Raw genomic sequence first — 21875 nt, 5'->3', positions numbered from 1 at the left:
GTTTGCTTCTTGTAGCAATATGCCTCGTCGCTACTCTTTGATGCCACAGTAGGTACCGGTGTAGCGCCTTTGCAATGCCACTCTACACATTGAACGTTTCCCTCTAAGCTATCAGTGATAAACAGCGTCTTGCCGTCTTTGCCACCAAAACAGCAATTTGTCAGATTAATCCCCTTCGTACCCGACACGATCCTTGCCTTTGGTGTTCCATCCGCATTGACAACGAAAACAGACCCCTCAGACTCCCCACACCTTTCTCCGCGTTGGCTGAACTCATAATCTCTGATTTATCTCACTTGTACAAGATCTGATGCCGATTTACGCCGAGGAACACCAGCTACACCAACTTCACTAAGGGACTTGTTCCTTGTATCTTGGTCGACCCTGGATATGAAGAACAGCTTTTTCGTGGCTTCACCGTGCGATTTGATCAAGAAAACAGCGTGAATAACAATTTGAATGAGTTCAGGTTGATAATAACTGTTTCTACAACCCATTTGGTACTTGCTTGAACATCTCATGGTGCTCGCAGGAGAGGGCAGGTAGCGATCTAGGGGATCTCTTAAAAATCTTGACTGACAAAAAACAGCAGTAGCATTGTACGTTCACCAGAGACCAGCTAGTTAATTTGGGTAAATGGTACAGAAAGCATCCGGTCCCACAGCCACCATCGCATGAAGCTGATCAGTACTTGGACGCCTATTTCAAGCGTTTTCATATCAGTTGCGCATTACTCATTTGTGAAGATACTCCTACAGCCGCATTTTACCATTTCGAGGCCTGAGAACGCACTGCCAATCCCAGACCGCCTCCATTCGATCACGATGTTTGGCAAGGCACCATGCGAGCCCCAGCTCTGAGAACTCGTTTGGACATTTCGACACCCAATGATATCATCACAACACTCAAGTCTGTCTCGGACATTCAGACCACCCGGCTAGTCAGTAAGGTCCGTGTCCGAACGCAGCTGAAGCCATTAGACGACTTGCTTCGGTCGCTTCGGTGAGTGAAAGACCCAGCATCGGGACCCGTGATGAATGCGGGGTCTCCGCACATACGTCCTCAGCATGCAACCGTCTTCGTGTCGAGGCTTGCCGGCTAGCGATTCATACATGGTGTTGTCTAGAAAAGGGTAGTTTTGTTCTCGCAAGGAATACTTAAACAGCCGCTATTTATGCTATGCGTTCAGCGCTCTCTTTCATGTTGACCAGCGCTGCTGGATTTTATCGATACTATGGCCAAGCCGAGTCTTCTTAAAGATACAGTTAAGGCTATCAAGGGGTGTCCGCCAGAGATATTCAATGTCTGGCTTTTCTTTTGCACGGCTGTGTGGAGTTTTTCGGGTGTGGCAAAGGGATTTGATGAAGGCATGCTTGTGTTTGTCTCCCTGTAGACGGGATGCTAATCTTTGATCCAGTCAATATAGCATCGATTGTAGTGCAAAATAAGTTCAAGACCGAGTTCGGAGTCATTTACGAAACCGATGCTGAATATGCCAGTAAGAAGCATTTGTTGAAATTACTATTGTATCATCCAGACTAACCTTTTGTACTGCCAGATACTAAGGGATGGATCGTCTCCATCGCCACAGCGGGTGCCGTCTTTGGCTGTCTAGCTTGCATCAATCTTGTGCAGATATGGGGGCGAAAGTGGACCATGTTAGTCTTTACGGTCATCTACATTGCCGGAATCCTGGGTCAGACCTTTTCAAACGGTAGCCTGTCTGCCTTGTACGCTACCCGTTTTGTTACTGGTATCGGAATCGGTACCACGACCGTTTTACCTTCAATCTACCTTACCGAGGTGAGTAACCAGCGTGTACAGTTTGCAGCTGCAAAATACTAATTCCACACCTTCAGATCGCACCCCGAAGCATTCGTGGCCTGCTTACCCTCCAATACGCCTGTTGTCAACAACTCGGTGTCGTCTTCGGTTTCTTCTTCAACTATGGCATCACAAAATACCACGCTGGCACGCGCCTCCAATGGCAACTCCCTACGGGTCTGCAGCTCGCCCCTGCAGTAATCTGGGGTATCGGCATCCTCTTCACCCCCGAGTCCCCCCGCTTTCTCCTCTCCAAATCCAAAAGTACAGAAGCCCTCCAAGTTCTCTGCCGCTTCCGCAACCTCCCCGCTGACCACCCCTACATCGTCGCCGAATTCGCTGGCATTGAGCACCAGCTCAACCTCGAAATCGAAGCCGTAAGCGGCGCCACAGTCTGGGATCTCTTCAAAGAAACCTTCTCAGTAACCGAGTACCGCCGCTGATTTGTCCTCATGTTCCTATGCCACATGTTTGGTCAGTGGTCCGGTGCAAACGCCATAACGCAGTATTCGCCTTCGATTTTCGGGTACTTGGGTATCGAGGGCGAGGAAGCGCGGTTCCTCGCCACGGATCTGTACGGAATCGTGAAGTTCGTATCCATCCTCGTTTTCTCCATCTTCGTCATCGATTTTATTGGGCGTAGACGATCGCTTATGCTCGGTATTTCGCTACAAATCCTGACTCTCACGTTCGTGGGTGCGTACCTCGGTGTCACGAATGGTATGTCAGCTGCGGAAATCGAGGCGAGTGCGAGTGCTACGGCGGTGAGTAAAGCCAGTATCGTGGCTATCTTTATTCATGCTGTGGCGTGGTCGATTGGTTGGTTCTCTATTCCGTATCTTGTTTCTGCGGAAGTCTTTCCTGTTCGTATCCGCTCGCTCAACGTTTCTATCCTCATGGCGTTTCACTGGGCGTTCTACTTTGGTTGCTCGCGCGCTATTCCGAGTCCGCTCTCTGCTACGGATCGATATGGTGCGTTCGTCTTCTTCGCGAGCATCTGCTGTATGTCGTTGATGTACGTTTACTTTGCGCTGCCAGAAACGGCTGGCCGCTCGCTTGAGAGTCTGGATAAGTTGTTTCAGCGGCCGTAGTATACAGTTCGGAGAGTTGCTTATCCCAATGGAGATGATTTGGCGGATGGAGGTGCGCGGAGAGAAGAGAAGCTGGGGGAGGTGCTGGATGAGGAGAAGAACGGAGAAGTGCGGATTGAAAAGCATGTGGAGAAGAAGTGATAAGAGAACAATACTAAGATAACAAGGATAAGTATACATTATGACTACATATATATTACTATCCTGCCTAGGAATAGAAGAGCTCTCTACCGCCGTGATAGTTTAAAGCAGTAAATTAAGAGGGGGCAAGAAGCTAACAAGAAAAGGAGTTAAATGATAAGTCCTATAGATCCTATTTAGCTTTAGCACATTCTATGCACAAGGACTTACTAGAACTACTAAAACTCTATTAGTATGTAGTATTAGGTGTTAAACTCCTCTAGCTTTATATACTTGACAAGTTCGAAGTATCGCTTAACTTTTTTCTCTCTGTTTTCTATATAGCGTATCACATCAATTATCTTAAAAAAGAAAAGCAGGTCACACCCTAATCTGCCAGAATTAGGTATTAAAAAAGTTAACTTTAACTATAGTTAGTAAAATATATATAATAAAAGGATTTAGGTAGACCTCTACGAGACCCTATTAAGCCCTAAAAAATATAAGGTGGCATTATCACTAAAAAATATTTCTTTACGGGTATATGATAAATATACAAATCTCTATTAGATATAATAACTAAAACGCGGTTATAATAAAGGTAGCAGTATAGCGAACTATAGTTGCTATAAGATAATAAACTATAGTTGCAATAAGAACACATTGCGCAAAGCGCTCCTGTGCCCATATATTCGCCATATCGTATCTCATCAACGGCACGAATCCATCCGAACTCGATCTCCCATCAACGGTTCGAAGTATAAGTATGACATGATGTTCTACTTACCTAAGTTACCATCTGATATATACGCTCTCTTTATCTACGAAGACCACCCAATGAAATTCTTAGCACTACAATTCTTAGATTATTTCTACCAACGATGTACTCTTGACATACATATGTATTAATATAATTAAAATAGGTCTATGTAAGCGCTAGCTACGCTATGCTACGAGTTTCAGCCTAGTTGCGGGAGATGTACAGTCGTACCGTGATAATACAATGTAACTAAACTCTCTTTGAATGAACATTCGTTAGGCTAATGCTATTCTAATGTACAAAAAATTGACACGCAAGAACACGCCCATATCTACAACAGCATCTTCCTGGGGTCCTCAATGTACTCCTTGACCTTGACCAAGAAAGTAACAGCCTCTCGTCCGTCAAGAAGTCGGTGGTCGTAGGTGAGGGCGAGGTACATCATCGGCCTGATCTCAACCTTTCCGTTGATGGCAACGGGCTTCTCCTTGATGGCATGCAGACCGAGCACAGCCGTTTGTGGGAGGTTAATGATGGGAGTACCCATCAGACTGCCAAAGACACCACCGTTGGAGATGGTAAAGGTACCACCGGCCATGTCCTCAATAGTGAGCTTGTTGTCACGTGCCTTTTTGCCGAGGTCAGCAATGGCCTTCTCGATGCCAACCATGTCCATGCTCTCTGCGTTCCTGACGACGGGTGTGACAAGGCCCTTCTCGGTAGCGACAGCAACCGAGATGTCGACGTAATCGCGGTACACAATGGTGTCGCCACCGTTGGGGCCCTCAATGGAAGCGTTGACAGCGGGGACGTCGCGCGCAGCGAGGATGCAGGCGCGGGAGAAGGCGGACATGAAACCGAGCTTGACGCCCTTGTTCTTGAGAATTTCATCCTTGTAGAGCTTGCGGAACTCCATGATCGAGGACATGTCGACTTCGTTGAAGGTGGTCAGAGAAGCGGCCGTGTTTTGCGACTGCTTGAGACGCTCAGCAATTCGGAGACGCATGCGGTTCATCTTGACCTGTATTGAACAGTTAGTGCACATGTAATATGAGACGGACTTTATAGACATACGCGACGCTCCTCACGGCTGCCGGGGGTTGCGGGCTTGGGCTCGTCCTTTGGCTTGGAGTCCTTCTTGGGCTCAGGCTTTGATTCCTGCTTGGGCTGCTCTTGTTGCTTAGGAGGCGCTGGCTTGGACTCCTCCTTTGGTGCCTCGGGCTGAGACTGCTCCTGTTGGCCTTCAGGTTGCGATGAAGTCTCCTGCTCCTGGGAAGCGGGTTCCTTGGGCTCCTGGCTGGCTTCCTTCTTTCCACCTTCTGGCGCCGCACCAGGCTCGAGCTTCACAATCTCCTGTCCGACAGTGACGGTGTCCTCCTCATTGACCAGGAACTCCTTGATGATACCAGCCTCGGGCGCATTTACAGCAACATCAATTTTGTCCGTCTCAATGGTTGCGATTTCCTCGTCTTGCTCAACAAAGTCGCCAACCTCTGCACATGTCGTTAGCTTGCCCCCGCAGTCGAACAGCGAGAGTTAATCGCACGTTTTGACCATTGTTTGAGGGTTCCCTCGGTGATAGACTCGGCCATTTCGGGCACCTTGACGATGGTGTCGGCATAGGTTCGTATCTGCTCGAGAGCGCAAATGCGCTGTGAGGAGAGCTGGCCTGGCCGCCTGTGTGGGGTGTCAGTTAATGGCATGTCGGTAGGGTGGAGCAATTGGCGGCACCTTGAGGCCTGGCCAAGCAGACCGGATGAGTTGGCTTTGGTGAGAGCCGAGTAGGAGCGGGCAGTAGGAGTGCATCGGGGGCTTGCGCGCAAAGCTCGCACAGAGCGCACGGCAGCTGGCAGACGACGGAGACACTGCTGGCCAGACATGACGGGCAGATAAGCGAGGACCGAAAAAGAAACGAGAAGGCGGGGAGAGATGGACGCCTGGGTGCGGGCAAGGAGCGATTTGCTATGCGATAATATGCTTGGACAAGAGGAGAGAAGACTTGAGGCAATTCAACAGCGATGATGCAGTTCTCAAACAGGCACAACAACCTCTTATGTAATCACGGGTCCCGCATTCCGCCCTCCACATAGGCCTCTCGGTCGATCGATAAAGTCGGAAAACCCAGACCAAGCGGGCTAGTCCACCAAAACGACCAACCTTCACAACAGGATATCAGCAGCACCACAATATTGTTTTAAGAGAAAATTAGAGCCAGTGATTATGCTTACTCTATAAATACTACATCTAAGCGTACAATAACTAAAATAATATCAGTCGTGCTGCAGCAGGAGCAGCGTTTCTAAGCGGGCTTCATACCGCTGGTGTTGGGCAATTGTATTTCCGACTTTTCCGATCGACCGAGAGAGGCCCCACGACTGTGATGCGAGCAATTGCTTCGTACATACATGTAGCATATTAACCATGCTTCGTTGTGCTACTATCATGTCGCAACCGTCGTTCACTATTCTTTTGCCTTCATCGCAATCAGAATCAATTTAGTTGTCGTGTTCAATAGAGGAGTGCCCAATAGGCATACGTACTGTAGGTAACTAGTAGAACAACTTTCTCGTTCCCTCTGTCGCATTCACATCACATAGTCAATACCCAGCACCCCAATCCGGCACAAGCAGCCAATGGACCACGTTTTACGTATTCGCTATCTGCCCAATCATTGCAATCCCTGCTTTCCAGACATCTAAAAGGCACTAATTAGAAAAGAAATACGCGGTCTCCGCAGAAAAAAAGAGCAACAACCCCTAATCAGACGCGCAAACGCTTAGCAACAAAAAACACCGCACATATGGGGGCTGAATAATCGAGTACCTTATTGATAACTTCATTTGTCCAGAGACAGAACCCCTCCTTTGAATAAAAACGCCCCTTTGAATCATCTATGGTATCCAAATAAAACACAGACACACACACCTTGTAAACCGCCCGATCGTTTTTTTGCTCCCTCACAGAATACGCCTACGTAGGCATGGAAGCACCGTTAGGGGCACCATACACTGAGCCGTTGGGAGGCTGGGGCGTTCCGGAGCCTTGCCTGCTATTGTTGAAGCTATTCTGGGCCGCGAGCCGGGCCTGCGACTGAGCGGCCGCTTGTGCTTGTTGGCGCTCTAGCATGATTTGCTGTGGGTTGTTGGGCATGCCGTTGAAAGGGGTCGTGGCAGCAGGCGGCTGTGAAGTGCCGTACTGCGAGGGTCCGTAGTATGTGCTGCGCATCTGACCTCCTGACACCGGTGTGCTATAGCCCGGTCGTGCGCCATAGTTGGACGGCGTAGGTGTAGGTGCACCCTTGATTGGTGAAGCCGTGCGTTGCTGTGGTGTTTGACCGCCATTGTAGAGGGGTGCACCATTCTGCGGACGTGGATAAAAGTTGGCCTGGTTTTGTTGTGCTGCATACCGATTTTGGCCCTGTGGTTGAGGGGTCGAGTTGTAGTATTGTGAGCCGGCAGCACCACCGTATCCACTGGGCTGTGCCGAGCGTTGTGGGAAATACTGTCCAGAAGGCGTGGTTCCATAGCTTGTTCGTGTTGTCTGCTGGCCATAAGAAGGTGTTGCTGCGTATGTTGGTCGGGAAGAAGGGGCATAAGAAGCACCGCCTGGCTGAAAAGGTTGCTGTACGCCCGAGGGTGAGCGTTGCAGATGTATCGAGGACGACCGATGCATAGGAGGTTGTTGCGAGTACATGGGGCGGCCGCCTGGTTGCTGTACGGACGGTGTAGGACGGCCATACTGGTGACCAGCTGCGGGATAGTGCGCACCCGCGCCAGAACCTGTGCGCGCCAGTGTCGCGGGCGTGGAAGCAGTCATTCCAGGTGTCTTTGAAAGTTTCAAGAGCTGGTCATCTTCCAAGACTCCCTTGTACTCTTTCGTGTCGAAGAGAATCGTTCGACTGATGTTCAGTTCGTCCATTTGGTCCCCATTCAGTTTGGCAACGGCGTAGGGTGGGAGTTGTGAGATCAGTAGAGTCAGCTGCGACTTGAGAATCTGATAGACATCAAACTCTTCAGACGATGGCGTTGATGGACTGCCAGCCAGGTTTGCCAGAGAGGCATTTTGAACAACCGGTGTGCGCGGGTTGGTTGTAAGTGAGAGATTTCTTATCCTTTGGTAGGAAGCCAGTGTTTCGAGGAGCTCTGAGATATCTTTGAGGATTTGTTCCGTGTCTTTTTCTTCTTCGCTCTTCTCTTCTGTGCCAGGCAAAACATCTCCATTAATAGGCGTAAAGTTTTCAACGGCTTCTTTGAACAATTCGTCCTCGTCAGTGGTTCCATTGGCAAGTGCTGCCTCTGCTTCTTCAGGATCGAGCAGTGCTGGATCGATTGGGAACATTTCATTGAAGCGCTTTTCGCCGACCTTATGCCACCACACCATGTTCTTTGTCTCCTCGGGAATGATGGCAGACGTATCGTCTCGAGTTGGCGCAAAGCTAGAGTATGCACTGCGAAACAGAGCGTCTTCCTTTGCTTGCTGGACCGCAACGAGAATGGCCTCGGACGGTGGTTGTTGGGCCTCTCCCATACTCAGGGCACGCTGCCTGCTCTTTTGCTTTGCGGTTGGCGAAATTTGGTCCTTGGGCATGTCCACGCCGCCATAACCTAGCCAGAAACCAGACGACAAGTTTTGATGTGCATACGATTGGGAGCCCTTGCGCCGGGGTTTGGGGGCTTCCTGGTGCGCAAAGGTAATGGTGTTATTGCCTTTGCTTGTTGTTGGCCTGGCAGACTTGGGTGGACTAATCTGTGTCAGATGAGGAGGTGCCCGAAAGACATTTCCGATTGTCGCGGGTTGCTTCTTGCTATCTGGATCAGGAAGAGGGTACACTTCCGTAGTGCTAATGAGGTTCGGTAGATTTGCCTCCCGGAGAGGCAATATCACCTTGACGGCAGTGTCGAGGGCGGATATGGGGGTTGTGGGGGATATCTTTTGAGGTTGCTGCAGGCTCGAGAACAGCTGTTTGGGCGGCGCGCTTCCGTACAGTGTGAGGACTGTCCGACTCTGGGGACCCTGTACCTCATGCTCTTCTTCCTTGATAGCTACTGGAGTGCCTTCTTCCTTTGACGCGTGTGGAGATGCCTCTTGATTGGATACATTTGCTTGGACATGTTCTTTACGTGCTTCTTCTCTGCTGACTAGGTTCTTAAGGATTGTCTGGAAAGCGAGCACCTTGCCTTGGAGCGCAGTGTCCTGGGGAGAGGTTCTTGTGGCCGAGGCGTCGCTTGCGCCAGTGGAGGCCAGAATGTCCGTGGTCGCGTTCTCAACATCTCTTTCGAGAGCGTGCAGAGAATCGTAGGAACCGTCTTGGATAAGGGTGGCGATGGTTGCAGGGCCAGTCGGGGGGGTCAGTTTGGTGCGCTTGGAGTCGGCTTCTCCAGAGACAGAGCGGGTTATCAACGAGGTTATGGGATGCGACAAAATCGAGGGCTGCGTGTCGTAGCTACTAGGGAGTCAGCATGTAGACAAAAAGGCGGCATTGCCAGCTGGACAGGGAGCAAGTTTGCAGCATGCGTACCTCTTGAGGACCTCGAGTATGTCGTGCAATGCCGCCTGCAGAGAACGCGTGCCGTCTGCTGGGCCGTCTGCTTGAACAGGCGCGGGAGCGACATTGGAAGGCTTTGGACGGGGGCTGGCGAGTTTGCGCTTTGCAGCCGAGGGCGACGTGGGCGCAGGCGGAAGGGTCGGCGGGGTGAGGGTGCCGTTGGCGGCGGCCATGGTGAGTGCTGGGTGTTGCTGGGGATGCGCTCGTGATGGCGTGGGATGGAACGCGCTCAGGGCGGCCGGAGGAGTCGTTAGTCGCTCGTCTTCAGCAGCATTCCCTCGCCGCGACAGTGCAGGGCGCGATGCAAACAACAGCTGCAAGAATAAAAACTCGGAATTTGGCGCAGACAGGCACGAGATGGGGCTCTGCGACGCGCAAGGGGCCGGGATCGGGCGATGGATGGTGTTGGAGAATTGGCCCAGGTTGGGTTTGGGTTGCCCGTGGTCCAGATGCGTACCACGGCGATGAATGAATTGCTTGCCATCAGCCAGTCAACCATTGCAGCGCGAGGCGCAGCGCCAAGCATTTACGCCACACCCGCTTACCTGCGCCACACCTGCGATTTTGCTACTGCCCTCCGCCCGCTATCCACTGCCTGCTGCCCGCCATCCACCCCGTCCTTTTACTGCAATTGACGTCTACGCGCCCTCGCCCTGGTCGCTTCCGTCAAATGAATGCCCTTCATCCTCTTCCTGGCAGCTCCACGTAGCCCGCATCGCCTGGGCCGTTGTGTGACGCGCCTGGCTGCCCGCCTGGTAGGCCCCTCTCACCAACAACGCCGACTTGGATTGCTGCTGACCTGCTGCTTAAGCTTCCTTCCTTCACTGCACCCCCACAAGCCCCTTCCTTTTCCAACCCCAACTGCCGTCACGTGAGACATCACTCTTCGTTGCCAGCATGTCATCGCTTCCTCCCCTCGCAAACCCGGTGCTTGTCTTTACCTCACCGCAATGGCCCGCCTCTGTGTCGCCTCGAGGCGCTTCAGACATTATCGAGGCGCCATACTTCCACGAGCAATCTAGCCCCACATGTCGAGCCAGACGACTTTCCATCATCACTAGACGCCGTTGAAGATTTCGACGATTCTACTCCGTTTCGTGCCCAGTTGTCGCGCAATGCACGAAAGGCGCTACGTAAGAGCAGGCCTGTCACTGTTCTGGAATCCATCAACAGTCCGGCCAAAGACCTCTACAGGTATAATGCTTCCAGTCAGCGCTCTTCGTCATGCACTGTACAAGACTCTGCGACTCAGGAACAAGACTCGCAAGCCTTTGCGACAGCTGGCATACCCGTGCAGCATCTTGAGCCTGTTTCGCTCTATTCTGTACTTGCGCGCTATCTCAAATACTGCACCTCCTCACCTCCAACAGAGTCTAATTTTCGGTTCACTGCTTTAGAGTTGCACTTGCTGCGATCCAAAGGTTACAGACCCGAAAGCGTGGAGCAGTGGGCAGCATGTCTTGTAGAGCCCAAATGCAATGTGGCGGCTGCAGTGTTCGAACAACAGTATGAGGCACCCCCTCTATTCCTGGTGTTGCTATTTCTGCGCCGTAGACATATCAGAGTGCACAGTCTAGGTATCATTATGAGGCACCTGGACCGGTTTGTCCAATCAGACACTCTTGAATGGTCCCAGCTCAAGATTGTTGCAGTCCGCCTACTTCGCCATGTGCGCGAAGTCTGGCCTGAGTCTATGACATGGATCACGTCTTTCCTGACTGCTCAATCCAGTCGCTTACATGATAGGTCGCCCCGGATGCTGTCTGATATGACTCGCTTCTTCAATTCCTACCTTGTGTTGTTATGTCTGCCAACAAGCGTCCGACCCTTAGTCTGTGCCACCTACCAGGAGAAGGCTCAATTTCAGATACTCAAGTATATGGCTAGTACATCACCATCTATGGTAGTGTCACGCCCCGGTTTCCGGGCAGTAGCTCGTAATCAATTGGCCCACGCCAAGACCACTCAAGAACGAGATTGGGCAGAACTCAAAGGACCATCTTGGCCGCCGTGGAAGGAGAACCGTACCGCAATGGACGAAGAAAAAGGCTACAATTTTGGTGCTTCACGGGCCTCTCAGCTCTTACATCGCATGTACGAAGCTGGATACACCAATCGCATGTTTGAGGACATGGTACAGATCTATGCTGGTTGGGATACAGACAACAGCCCAACAATACAAACTCGAACCACGCTACCACATGTCTCTTCTAGATTCAACGACAATCACTATATACGCCCGCTGCTCTGGGCTGCACGTATACGGACCACACGCACGCGAAGAGAGGCCTGGGCGTGCTTTCTCTCCCACGAGCTTTCGGGTGAAAGCACTCACTCCGAGGTATATCTCGCCATGTTCGAAAAGCTACATTATTCTGCTATAAAGAGAATACCCGCCCCACCTCTTTCGGCCGATGCAGATCAAGCCCCCGAAGATGATGGTAATCATCTGCTACCTGGAGACATGAAAGAGGTCTTGCCAGATCCATCATCTTCATTGCACTATGTTTATCTTAGTGAGCCTGTTCCTGAGTACAAAGAGCTGCTTGAACGAATGCGTACCACCAATATCAAGCCTTCGCATCGATTACTTGCCTTCCTCCTGGAAACGTGTCCCGACTTCCACACATGTCTGAATCTACTGCATATGAGCAGAGAAGATTTCAATGGTGGTATAGGCCGCATACTGTATGGTATGAACGACGATGACGCCTCGGTCCGTTCAGTTGAGGGGTACCTCTTTACAGCTATCATCCGGTTCTTGTGTCGTTTCGGGCGCTTTGAGCGGCCGCTGCCAAGGGAGCCCACGGTACTGGATCCTCAAGAACACGTGCAGCAGATTCGGACCAACAAGAATTATCTATTGGAGTATGCGCATGGTCTTCTTGTACGCTATCGGCCGAAATACCGGCCCGCCTGGGCAATCTTTATCAATAAGCTGCTACATCAAAGAAAACTTCCACAGGCTGTCCAAGTCGAACGCTATAGGGTTGTGTGTGACTTGCTTGAGCACATTGAGCAGGCTGATGTTGATGTTGATGATGACATCTTTGGCTGTGCATGCATGGCGACTACGTATGCCGCACAGAGTATGGGCCAGAGCACTGTGTCTATTAAAGACGCGCGCTTATTATCGACTGGTTCAGCCCGTCTCAGATCGTTATTCAACAGCTTAGTTGGGGCCAATGTCAACATGCACTCCCATCAAGAGCAGCCTATGGGTGGTGTTATCTCACCACATGTTCCTGGACCTACAGAGCTCCACCTTTATGTGCGAGCCTTAGGCGCTTTGGGCGACTATGAAGGTCTCTACTCGTTTACGACCTGGCTGACCAATTACCGTTCTGAAGTCAGTGTACGTGCGCAAGCACAGCGCGGCGGCATGGACACTTTGTTCAGGATGCTGGTGGCATTGAGATTGGCCATTAGCGGTGGGGGGCCAGACATGGGATCTCAGCATGAATCTCATGCACCCGAAGACATTGCTCTCCTCATCAGAAAGCAGATTGAGGGTGTGGAAGAATGGGGCGGATGGCCGACGCAGGAGCATGTCAAGATGTACATTCAAAAACAGTTGAAGTCGCAAACTCCGTCTGCAGGGGGGCGGTAGAGTACGAATCTAAAGACGGATATTTTGGTTATTATTATTGTGATACCCCGTAGATCCGCTCTATCGAGTATGAATACAATGGTTAGTCGCATCAATACCTGAGTGTAACTCTGGATATACTGCAACAGTGAGAGAACACAGGAATGGAGGCGATACTAAATTAACAACAGTACTTTCACGTTGAAACAGATACTAGGCTATCCTTTGCCAAGTCAGGATACGCCTGCTCCAAAGATGTCGTCACTTGTGCAAACCTTTCCAGCCACTGTAGCTCGGCCTCTGCACGAGGCGCAGCCAGCACCTTGCCCTTATCCTCCGCATCTTCGAGACGAACCTGGATACGAATCGGCATAGCACCATCTCCTAGATTCTGCCGTTCCATCGTACTCGACAACTCTTCAATCGCGTCCCCCTCACTCTTCCCCCCACCATCAGCCCACGCCGGTTTATCCTCAATAATCCTCCTACATTCCTCTATCAACTTCCCCTCCCCCTCCAGCAACCCCTTCCACAGCACAACCCCATTAAACAACCGCACATAGCACTCATACGGCACAAGCCCCGGCCACCCAAACCGATGCCAAAACACCCTGTTCCGCCGCCACTTGCCCGCCCTCGCCATATTCACAATCCGCCTCGCCTGCGACCGCATTGTCTTGGGGATATGCGCCACATTCAGCTTGCTCGGCGGATGAGGCCGCGGGTCAAACGGCATCTTGAAGCTTGTAGGATGAGCTTCGTACAGCGCGGCCAGATGCTCCAGTTGCTGAGCCAGCGCTTCTGCGCCGGCCTCGCGGGCGCGCTGGTACGACGATACAAACGCAGCGAGCGACGCGGGTGTCGGGAACGAAGAAGGGAATTCCGGGAACGAAGGGTGCGCCGGTATGATGGGTTTGATTACAAGAGTCACCATGCGGGTTAGGTGGTTAAGCCAGTGTTTCGTTAGCGCCTCGCTCGTCTGCAGATTTCGCATCGAGACGATGCTGTGAGGTGAAGCCCATTCCGAGTCTTTGTACGCTAGGAAGCGCAGGTTTGGCTCTTCGTAGATTTTGGTCAAGTCGATGCAGTGGCGGGAGGGTGGGAAGCCGTGTTTGGCTACTGTGTCGGTTATGGCGAGGAGTTCCTGGAGTGAGGTGATGGCTGTGGAGGAGGAGAAGTAGCGGTGCCACGGGGAAAGGCTATTTTGGAGCGACCAGATTAGACGGGGCCCTGCGCATGAGGAGAGGCGGATGAGTTGGTGGAATTGGAGGTGGATTAGGATGTCTTCGTGGAGTTCGCAAGGGAGGGATTCGAGGTTTTTGGATATGCGTTGGTATTTCGTAGTTGCTATCATATTTATTTTTGTTTACCCCGGAGGGTGGTTGTGTGTATCAGTCGAGGTCATATGCTATCTGACTTTTTTTGTTTGGATTGTTTATGTGACTTTGGACGGGAACATCATTCCAGTTGCTCGGACGGCTTTTGTACGTAGTAAGTAGGTGGGGTACGTATTCGAGATTTTGAGTCATTCACAAAAGGGCGTTGTTACTAGTAGGCAAAAGGGCACAGGCGGGACAAAAGCGATGGCGTTGAAAAAAGCCAGCATATTGGGGCCTAAAATGCATTGTTGCCTTGGACATTATTTGAATTGAGCGACACCCCACCCCGGCATCTACGTGGGTTATTTGGTGGGCACATCTACTACAACATGATAATAGAGCTGTCTCCGTTACACGCGCCACACTTTGCGGCTACGAAGTCCGCCGAGGAAATATGCGAGCGGCTTCGCGCAGACGAGAAACTGATCGATGCACAGAAGGCTTGTAGTTGGGTGGCATGGCATCTGCCAGGCTACGATACAGACCTCGGAAGAGCCATTGCTGCACATCTAACACCAATTCCCGGTGTGAACCACGAGCTCAGAAGAATGATTTACGAGAATTGCCTTGGCAAAATTCGGCGGTATCTGAAGAACGACGGACCTAACATAGTTCACAATGCAGCTGTTGAAGAGATGGAAGAGGTTGGAAGGGAGATACGCCCAGAAGAGTTGTCAACGGCATTGAGAGTTCTCGTACATCTACAAGACAAGAAAATCATCGGACGAGACAGCACAGCCGAATCCATTACAACATGGCTGCAGGAGCAAGTTGCTACTCACCACGAGATTCCTACTCCAAGCGTTCCAGAACCACCACCCGTACCCCGCAAGCGCCTCTGCTACATCTGCCGACTCGAAATCAAGCGCCCGTTTCCTTCTCACCCATCAATGTGCATACCCTGTGGCACCTTCAATCACGCTTCGTCTGAAATCTCACTGCCACCAAAAATGACTTTGACGCCCAATTTTACTGCCTTGGTCACTGGAGCACGTGTCAATCTCGGATACCACACTGCGTTGCGATTGCTGCGTTGCGGAGGCCGAGTCATAGCCACGAGTCGGTACCCACGAGATGCTATATCACGATATACAGATGAGGCGGATTCCCGCCAATGGATAGGTAGACTCAGGGTGGTAGGTGCGGATTTTCGGAGCGCTAGAGATGCGTTTGAATTGGTGCATGAGGTCAAGGTAGGTTTGTCTAGCTTTCCACCACGGCAATTTGAAACGGAAACTAACGTGGGGTTTCCATATTCGCAGGAGTGCTTAAAGCAGTGGGCGGATGGGGGAAAACCTAGGTTGTCTGCGTTGATTAATAATGCGGCTCAAACTCTTACGGATAGTGTTAAGAAAGAAGAGCGGGCCATGGAGCGCGAGCAAGACTTGAAGAGACGTGGGACGCATCCAGGTTTGTTGCTTGGAGAAAACTACACAGCGAGAGTTAGAGGTGGAGCACTGCCGTCAGTATTGGAGAATGGGAAAGCATATTCGACACGAATGGATGGCCCGGAAAACGACACCGATGCCATGTGGACTCTGAAAGAAGTCGAGACGTCAAAAAGTACCACGACAGAAATCGAACCGTATACCAAATCGTCGTGGGTACAAGGCATATCCGAAATCCCTTACGAAGATGTTGGTTCCGCGCTTTCTGTCAATACGTTTGTTCCTTTTATTCTCTGTCGAGAGCTCCTTCCCCTGATGGGTGTCACTGAGCTGTCACCAGTGGCGGCATCAGGAAAGGTCGCCAAACCCCAAGGCTACGTCATCAACGTCTCCTCGCGTGAAGGCATCTTCGAAGATGGCCTTACGTCGACGGCGAAACGGGGCAAGCACGTGCATACCAACATGTCCAAAGCGGCGTTAAACATGCTGACGGAGACCGAGGCGGAGCCTGCATGGCGGACGAGGAGGGTGGCCATGAACACGGTTGACCCGGGGTACATGAGCGCAGCACCAGAGTATGAAGATGCATTTGATGGGAAACGACCGATTGGGTGGGAGGATGGTGCTGGGAGGGTGTTATGGCCGATTGCTGTAGCGGAGATGGAGGGGCTGGTTGTCCGGGGGAGATTCTTGAAGCATTATGGTGCTGTCGAGGTGGATCCGGGGAGGGGGAGGGGATGAATAGTACTGGTACCATGTTCTTTTTGGTCCGCGGTAAGGTCACATCCGGTGCTAGTAATACATGTCCTCAACACACAGCAATGGTGTTTTGTCCACAGACAGCCATGACGGAGGCATGTCCGTTTTTGTTCTTTGGAGCCGTCGGTCCGTTTATGTGACGTAAGGGCGGACTACAACGTCCTTCATGCGGAGATGTCAGTCCGGGCAGGGCAAGAGGCGGGGCCGAGATGCTGGCTTTGCCTTTGATACAGGGTTTGAGCGGAGTACATGGTGGTGGAGCTACGGCCTCGCAGACTGTTTGTTATGTAAGCGTCGTTGATGGCGTAGCAGCATACCATTGAGTGCTCTGGGGTGGTGTTCATCATGCCGGGGAATAGAGTAAGCACACCTAGTCAGTGATGTGCACATCAGACCGTCCTTGCATTAGCTTACCAGTGATGGTCAGGTCACGTTTGGCTTTGTACTTTTCAACATGCACACGGCCGATAATGCCTCCGTTGTGCTCTGAAGCATTGGTACCGATGCACACGGGTGCGTTGCTTGTGTGTGCTTCCCAGACGGCAGCCGGCGGTGTCGAAGCATGCCATGGCATGGAGGCATAAATCAGTGAGGGTCAGGTGGGCGGGTCGTGTAAGAAGGCTGGTCACGAGCAGGGCTGGTACGGAGGGCGCTGAATCCTTATTGACGGGCGCAATCTAAGGAGTGAAGACGCGTGATCAGGCAGGAGACGAGCGTCGGGCCCATGGACCCCGCGACAGCAAGCGAGCGTCTTTCAGTCTCCAACAGGCCCCTCGGTCAGTCCCTTCTGGCGCTGGTCAACAGCCCAGTGGCAATCGCACGGCATATTTCTGTCTGCCTGCCTACTCCATCGCATCGCATCGCATCGCAAACATTGCAAGTGTTCGCTTCAATCTGCTAGGCAGCCATACGTATCGCGGGGTAGGACGATACAAGCATAGTACAGTAACCCTCTCGGCCAAATACCTACACACGACAAGCACGCTGCTATCCGTCCTCGCGACCAACAGACGTTACCACTACCCACTCACATTCCCATTTATATTCACACACGCACACACGCACACGCAAACCATGGCCTCCTTTTTCGAGCAGTTGTGGGAGTCCATCTTCACGCCAGGGCCGACTCCCACGCTCCTTGTCGCAACAAACGCCTCCTTCGCCGCGCTCCAGCTTCTCCTCTTTGCCATGCTCCTCGCGACCTACAGCATACACTTTATCATCCTGTCTCTCCTCTGTGGAGGTCTCTGGTGGTCAATCAACTGGTTCGCGGCAGAAATCAGGGCTGCGCAGGAGAAAGAGGAGGAGGCGAAGCGGATTCGTGAAGCTAGAAGAGGCGCAAAGGAGAAGGGAGACGATGGTGACGGTGAAGCCATGGACTCTGGAGACGACACCGAAGTTGAGACCGAGGTTGAGCAGAGACAGGTGCCGCAGCCCAAGGCCAAACAACCGCGTGCTGAGGCACAGAGCACCGTCCTGGTTGACAGGCCACAAGGCAGTGCTGTGAGCAGCCCGCCACCGCCTCCTGTGACGGCCGGTGCGAGCACTTCTACGGGCGCGACTACAGGCCTTGCAGTTCCAGCCAACGAGACGACCAAGAGAAGAAAGGGCATGGCCGAGTCTACAGGCGATTTGTCTACGGATAGCGAGTGGGACAAGCTGTCGGAGGATTCCGAGGATAGATGAAGACGTTTGTATTTTGCCGGCCGCTGCTCGCCATGGTTCTGTATGCTTTTTTGGATGCTAGACGCGATTAGACTGTGCATCTGTACCCCGATGTCGCGACACGTGAACACGCGCTGCTGTCCCCCCCCTCCCCCTGTGCCCTGCACGTCAAGGCGTTGTGCATGTATCTCTTCTCTAATCCAGGAGCATGGAGTGACCTCTGCTGATCTCACCTCACCCAGCCGGCCATGCATCGGGCCTGGAGTTGCAATGACTGACTGGGCTGTGCCCGCCCGCTTGCTTGCCCGCTTGCTTGCCCGTCATGCCCCGCCAAAGCTTCTATCCTCACCCGTCACAGTGCCCGAATGCCCAACTCGCCCATATTCCCATTCCCACATGTCGCTAACGACGACGCCTTGGTCCCGACCCGCACCCATAGCGGCCCTGCTATCCCATGTCTAGGCTGCTGCCTTGACCCTGACATCCGCGACTATACTTTGCACAAACCCCCGCCGCCGCACACGAGCAACCCCCCGCAATGGCTGCCATCAACACGCCCGTGAGCGTCGCAGAGGTGGCCGAACAGGCTGGAAACTACACCTACGATGCGCACATTCCCCTGGCAAACTGGCTGCGCACTGCCAATACCATGCAGAAAGAGGTGCGTCGCTAGGCTCCATGCAAGGTGCGCATGCTCACAGCTTCCCAGGCACAAGTCTACGAAGCAGAAGGCAACGATGCGCAGACATACCTCCTGCTATACCGCCACGCCGATCTTGTCCTTCAGAAACTACAAGGTCACCCCGACCGCAACAAGCCCGAGAATCGCAAGGCGCTGAATGCTGCCACAGCCGCCGTCAGCCGGGACCTGAAGAAGCTCGAGGAAATTGCGCCCCGGATAAAGAAGAGACATGAAGATTACGAGGCAAGGCGCAAGAAGCAGCAAGAGATGCTCAGGTCTTTGGAAGGCAAAACTGGTAGCCCTGCTTCTCAAGAATTCAATGGGTCCAGGAGAAGGTCGTATGACTCGAGACGGACCATTGACGCGCGCGCTCAAGATAATCATTTACTGGCTGCGAGACTGGCGCAGCGAGAAGTAAGGAGGAGAGCTACGAACAGGATAAGCGTGGGACAGCACAATGTTTTGGAAGCAGACGACCTAGCACAACGTTCTGGTGGTACCTTGGATAGTTGGCAAAACGAGTGGACGCAGCAGGGCAGCGACAGAGACGATATTTCTAACCAGATACAAGAGGTTGCTAGATTGCAGCAGAATGGTCAGAGAGCATCGTACTCGTCGGTAAGTTGAAATCCGACAATGCCTAACGCCTCCATATACTAATAAGCGCAGCATCCAGCGCCTCAGTCGACATCCACATATCATTACCCAACTGTTCCTCACAAGACAGGACAAGATATATGGAACGACCCCCAACCGGGTGGTGTTCCACCAACGAGACCCCCAAAGGAACAAATATACAGGTCTTCGGGTCTCCCCATGGTGCCTCCACCACTGCCTCCCAAGCCTACAGCCTCTCCATACGATTCGCGATCAGAACGTCCACGCCCTCCACCTGTACCAGGCAAGATCTCGGAAAGCGCACCGCCATTGCCAGGAAAAGTACTTGACCAGCGTCCACTCACTCCTTCGGGAGAATTGGACGAGTTCACCTTCAAGCCCTCTGCCTATCTTGAAAACGGAGATCCGCTTCGTCCAGTCTTTCTGCCATCCCAGCTCCGCAACCAGTTCCTTGTCCTCGCATCATCCAACACACGTCTCAACCTCGAAACTTGCGGCATGCTGTGCGGAATATTAAAATCCAACGCCCTCTTCATCACGCGCTTAATCATTCCCGAACAGACCAGCACCAGCGACACGTGCGAGACACTAAATGAGGAGGAGCTCTTCGACTATTGTGATAAAGAAGAATTAATGGTCCTAGGCTGGATTCATACGCACCCGACTCAAACATGTTTCATGAGCAGTCGCGATTTACACACTCACGTCGGATACCAAGTCATGATGCCCGAAAGCATAGCTATTGTCTGCGCTCCCACTAAACAACCTAGGTTCGTTTTTTTCTTCTTCTTCTCTCTATACCTCTTTCAATCTCCCTCCTCCCTTCTCTTTTTTTTGATTACTTCATTAGTGCTAACAATGAAAAACTTTAGCTGGGGCTGCTTCCGTCTCACTGATCCCCCGGGTAAACAGGCAATACTCAGTTGTACCCGTCCTGGTATCTTTCACCCTCACGATGTGGACAATATTTATACAGAGGCGCTTAAACCGGGACATGTGGTGGAGTTGATGGATGCGCCGTTGGAGTTGGTGGATATGAGACCGAAGAAGAAGTTTTAGATGATGTGTGTTTGTGGATAGTGGGGAAGTGGGATTGATGGGGGGCGGAGATACCTTTTTTGGGGGGGTTTTCAGATGGGGAAAGTGATGGATTGCATAGCGGAGAGTTCGCATGAGATTGCGAATGTTTTGTAGGGTGGAGATGTGTAATTAGAATTGATTTTTTTTTTAAAGAGATATAAATCAGATAATTATGCAAAAGATTTTGATTCTCCTTTACTTTTGGAAACATGAATCTAACGTTATGATGTGTGTTTGTTTATATCTTGATAACCAATTAAAATCTAGCGGGGGGTTTTTTTTTCCTATCTCCACAACATCCTCTCCCTCTCTCTCTCTCTTTTTTTTCTTTCTTTCCTCCTTAACCATGACACGGTTAAGAAGAAGAAAGAAAAAGATTCAATCGTAAATACTCATCATCCAACAATCTAACTTTTTCTCTATCCCACCTTTTTTTTAAATTTCATCCTTTTGCAAATAAACACAAATAGAAGAAAAGACCAAAAAAAAGTTAAAAACGGTTCCTTGTATTTTCGAGACAAGTGGTTAGACGACGCTTCTTGGCTGGATACAAGTGTAATGTTCACCGAATTTTGCTTACGATTAGTAAGATTTATATGCTTTTCTCGTATCTGAATGTCATCCTTTATCTCCACGTGGAGCGAGCAGAGGGAGATTATGGTATATGATTTAGATGACCTTGAACATGTTACTTCAGGCGTTCTTCTTGCTCATCCTTTCTTTAAAAAAAAACGGATCAAAGTTGTTTTGGTTGGTTGGTTATGGATACGGGTAGGGAGAGGAGTTACCACGTGTGTTGATGGGTTTATTTGAGGGGGGGGTGGTAATATTCATGTGCATAATGTGTAGATGGTTAGTTTGGGGTTGGTGAGAGAATCATGGATGTGAGATTGAGGTTAGGTTAGATAAGTAGGTACAAAAGATATCTAGCTATGATTGTTATGTTACGATCTAGGAGGAATTCACTTTGTATTTTCTTCTTCCATTCTACAAGGGACATGTGTTTGTGCGAATCGGATGTGTTGCATCAAAATGTGCTTGAACCCAAGTTTTGCGCATCCATCCGTATTCAAAAGAAAGCCCAACCATGGGAAAACACAAAGAATGAGCAAGGGTGTTCCTTCGCGGAACCAGGACAAGATATTGGATAATTCACCCCTTGCATCATTTGTGCCACTTACCATTTTATCATCGCCTCTCATCCCCCCACAAGTTCACGTGAAAAAAAAAACAGGCACCAAGCGCTCTTCCACGACTCATACACCACACCCCCCCATTTTCCCTCGCTCTCGTATCATCGCCAAAAACACCTCACGATCGTCGACGTCATCGCCGCAAACAAGAAGAATGTCACCCTCATCAGCCACCCGCAATA

The 21875-nt window shown here is 51.2% G+C and overlaps 8 protein-coding genes across 8 annotated transcripts; 5 read left to right on the top strand and 3 right to left on the bottom strand.

Annotated features, from left to right (window-relative positions):
• Positions 1-1234: 1234 nt before the first annotated feature.
• Positions 1235-3056, top strand: PSV08DRAFT_386535 (general substrate transporter; the record flags this gene model as incomplete). Its single annotated transcript, XM_066093462.1, has 6 exons — positions 1235-1343; positions 1418-1498; positions 1559-1803; positions 1860-2201; positions 2304-2796; positions 2923-3056. The coding sequence occupies 6 exons, from the start codon at positions 1235-1237 to the stop codon at positions 3054-3056; spliced, it is 1404 nt and encodes a 467-aa protein (XP_065949623.1).
• An 875-nt stretch (positions 3057-3931) lies between these two features.
• On the bottom strand, positions 3932-5786 carry PSV08DRAFT_197545 (uncharacterized protein). Its single transcript, XM_014222123.1, has 4 exons — positions 5527-5786; positions 5342-5472; positions 4870-5288; positions 3932-4816 (listed from the first exon to the last, which is right to left on the bottom strand). The coding sequence occupies exons 1-4, from the start codon at positions 5673-5675 to the stop codon at positions 4127-4129; spliced, it is 1389 nt and encodes a 462-aa protein (XP_014077598.1). The 5' UTR covers positions 5676-5786; the 3' UTR covers positions 3932-4126.
• A 580-nt stretch (positions 5787-6366) lies between these two features.
• PSV08DRAFT_386532 (uncharacterized protein) lies at positions 6367-9513 on the bottom strand (the record flags this gene model as incomplete). The annotated part of the gene is made up of 2 exons (XM_014222122.2): positions 6367-9238; positions 9314-9513. 2 exons carry the CDS (start codon positions 9511-9513, stop codon positions 6766-6768), a joined length of 2673 nt encoding a protein of 890 aa, XP_014077597.1. The 3' UTR covers positions 6367-6765.
• A 501-nt stretch (positions 9514-10014) lies between these two features.
• Positions 10015-12950, top strand: PSV08DRAFT_218275 (uncharacterized protein; the record flags this gene model as incomplete). Its single annotated transcript, XM_014222121.1, has 2 exons — positions 10015-10095; positions 10152-12950. The coding sequence occupies 2 exons, from the start codon at positions 10015-10017 to the stop codon at positions 12948-12950; spliced, it is 2880 nt and encodes a 959-aa protein (XP_014077596.1).
• Positions 12951-13055: 105 nt separating this feature from the next.
• PSV08DRAFT_218273 (uncharacterized protein) lies at positions 13056-14476 on the bottom strand. Its single transcript, XM_014222120.2, has one exon. The coding sequence runs from the start codon at positions 14281-14283 to the stop codon at positions 13126-13128; it is 1158 nt and encodes a 385-aa protein (XP_014077595.1). The 5' UTR covers positions 14284-14476; the 3' UTR covers positions 13056-13125.
• Positions 14477-14637: 161 nt separating this feature from the next.
• Positions 14638-16437, top strand: PSV08DRAFT_218271 (uncharacterized protein; the record flags this gene model as incomplete). The annotated part of the gene is made up of 2 exons (XM_066092144.1): positions 14638-15501; positions 15571-16437. 2 exons carry the CDS (start codon positions 14638-14640, stop codon positions 16435-16437), a joined length of 1731 nt encoding a protein of 576 aa, XP_065949622.1.
• A 774-nt stretch (positions 16438-17211) lies between these two features.
• Positions 17212-18244, top strand: PSV08DRAFT_399943 (ER protein Pkr1-domain-containing protein). The gene has a single exon (XM_014222118.2). The coding sequence runs from the start codon at positions 17530-17532 to the stop codon at positions 18139-18141; it is 612 nt and encodes a 203-aa protein (XP_014077593.2). The 5' UTR covers positions 17212-17529; the 3' UTR covers positions 18142-18244.
• Positions 18245-18658: 414 nt separating this feature from the next.
• PSV08DRAFT_218268 (uncharacterized protein) lies at positions 18659-20479 on the top strand (the record flags this gene model as incomplete). The annotated part of the gene is made up of 4 exons (XM_014222117.1): positions 18659-18781; positions 18830-19420; positions 19472-20190; positions 20293-20479. The coding sequence occupies 4 exons, from the start codon at positions 18659-18661 to the stop codon at positions 20477-20479; spliced, it is 1620 nt and encodes a 539-aa protein (XP_014077592.1).
• Between the last annotated feature and the right edge of the window lie 1396 nt (positions 20480-21875).

This window comes from Bipolaris maydis (genome assembly GCF_028858645.1).
Source record: "Bipolaris maydis strain C4 unplaced genomic scaffold PSV08scaffold_3, whole genome shotgun sequence".
Taxonomy (NCBI): domain Eukaryota; kingdom Fungi; phylum Ascomycota; class Dothideomycetes; order Pleosporales; family Pleosporaceae; genus Bipolaris; species Bipolaris maydis.
The sequence above is the reverse complement of the archived record's forward strand: the minus strand, read 5'-3'. Positions and strand labels throughout refer to the sequence as shown.

Excerpts from the sequence above, each read along its gene's own strand:
- PSV08DRAFT_399943 (XM_014222118.2), top strand. The coding sequence starts at position 17,530 with ATGGCCTCCTTTTTCGAGCAGTTGTGGGAGTCCATCTTCACGCCAGGG.
- PSV08DRAFT_197545 (XM_014222123.1), bottom strand. The coding sequence starts at position 5,675 with ATGTCTGGCCAGCAGTGTCTCCGTCGTCTGCCAGCTGCCGTGCGCTCT. Across the intron at positions 5,473-5,526 it reads CTGCTTGGCCAGGCCTCAAG|GCGGCCAGGCCAGCTCTCCT; the intron begins GTGCCGCCAATT and ends CACCCCACACAG. Across the intron at positions 4,817-4,869 it reads GCAGCCGTGAGGAGCGTCGC|GTCAAGATGAACCGCATGCG; the intron begins GTATGTCTATAA and ends TGTTCAATACAG.
- PSV08DRAFT_218273 (XM_014222120.2), bottom strand. The coding sequence starts at position 14,283 with ATGATAGCAACTACGAAATACCAACGCATATCCAAAAACCTCGAATCC.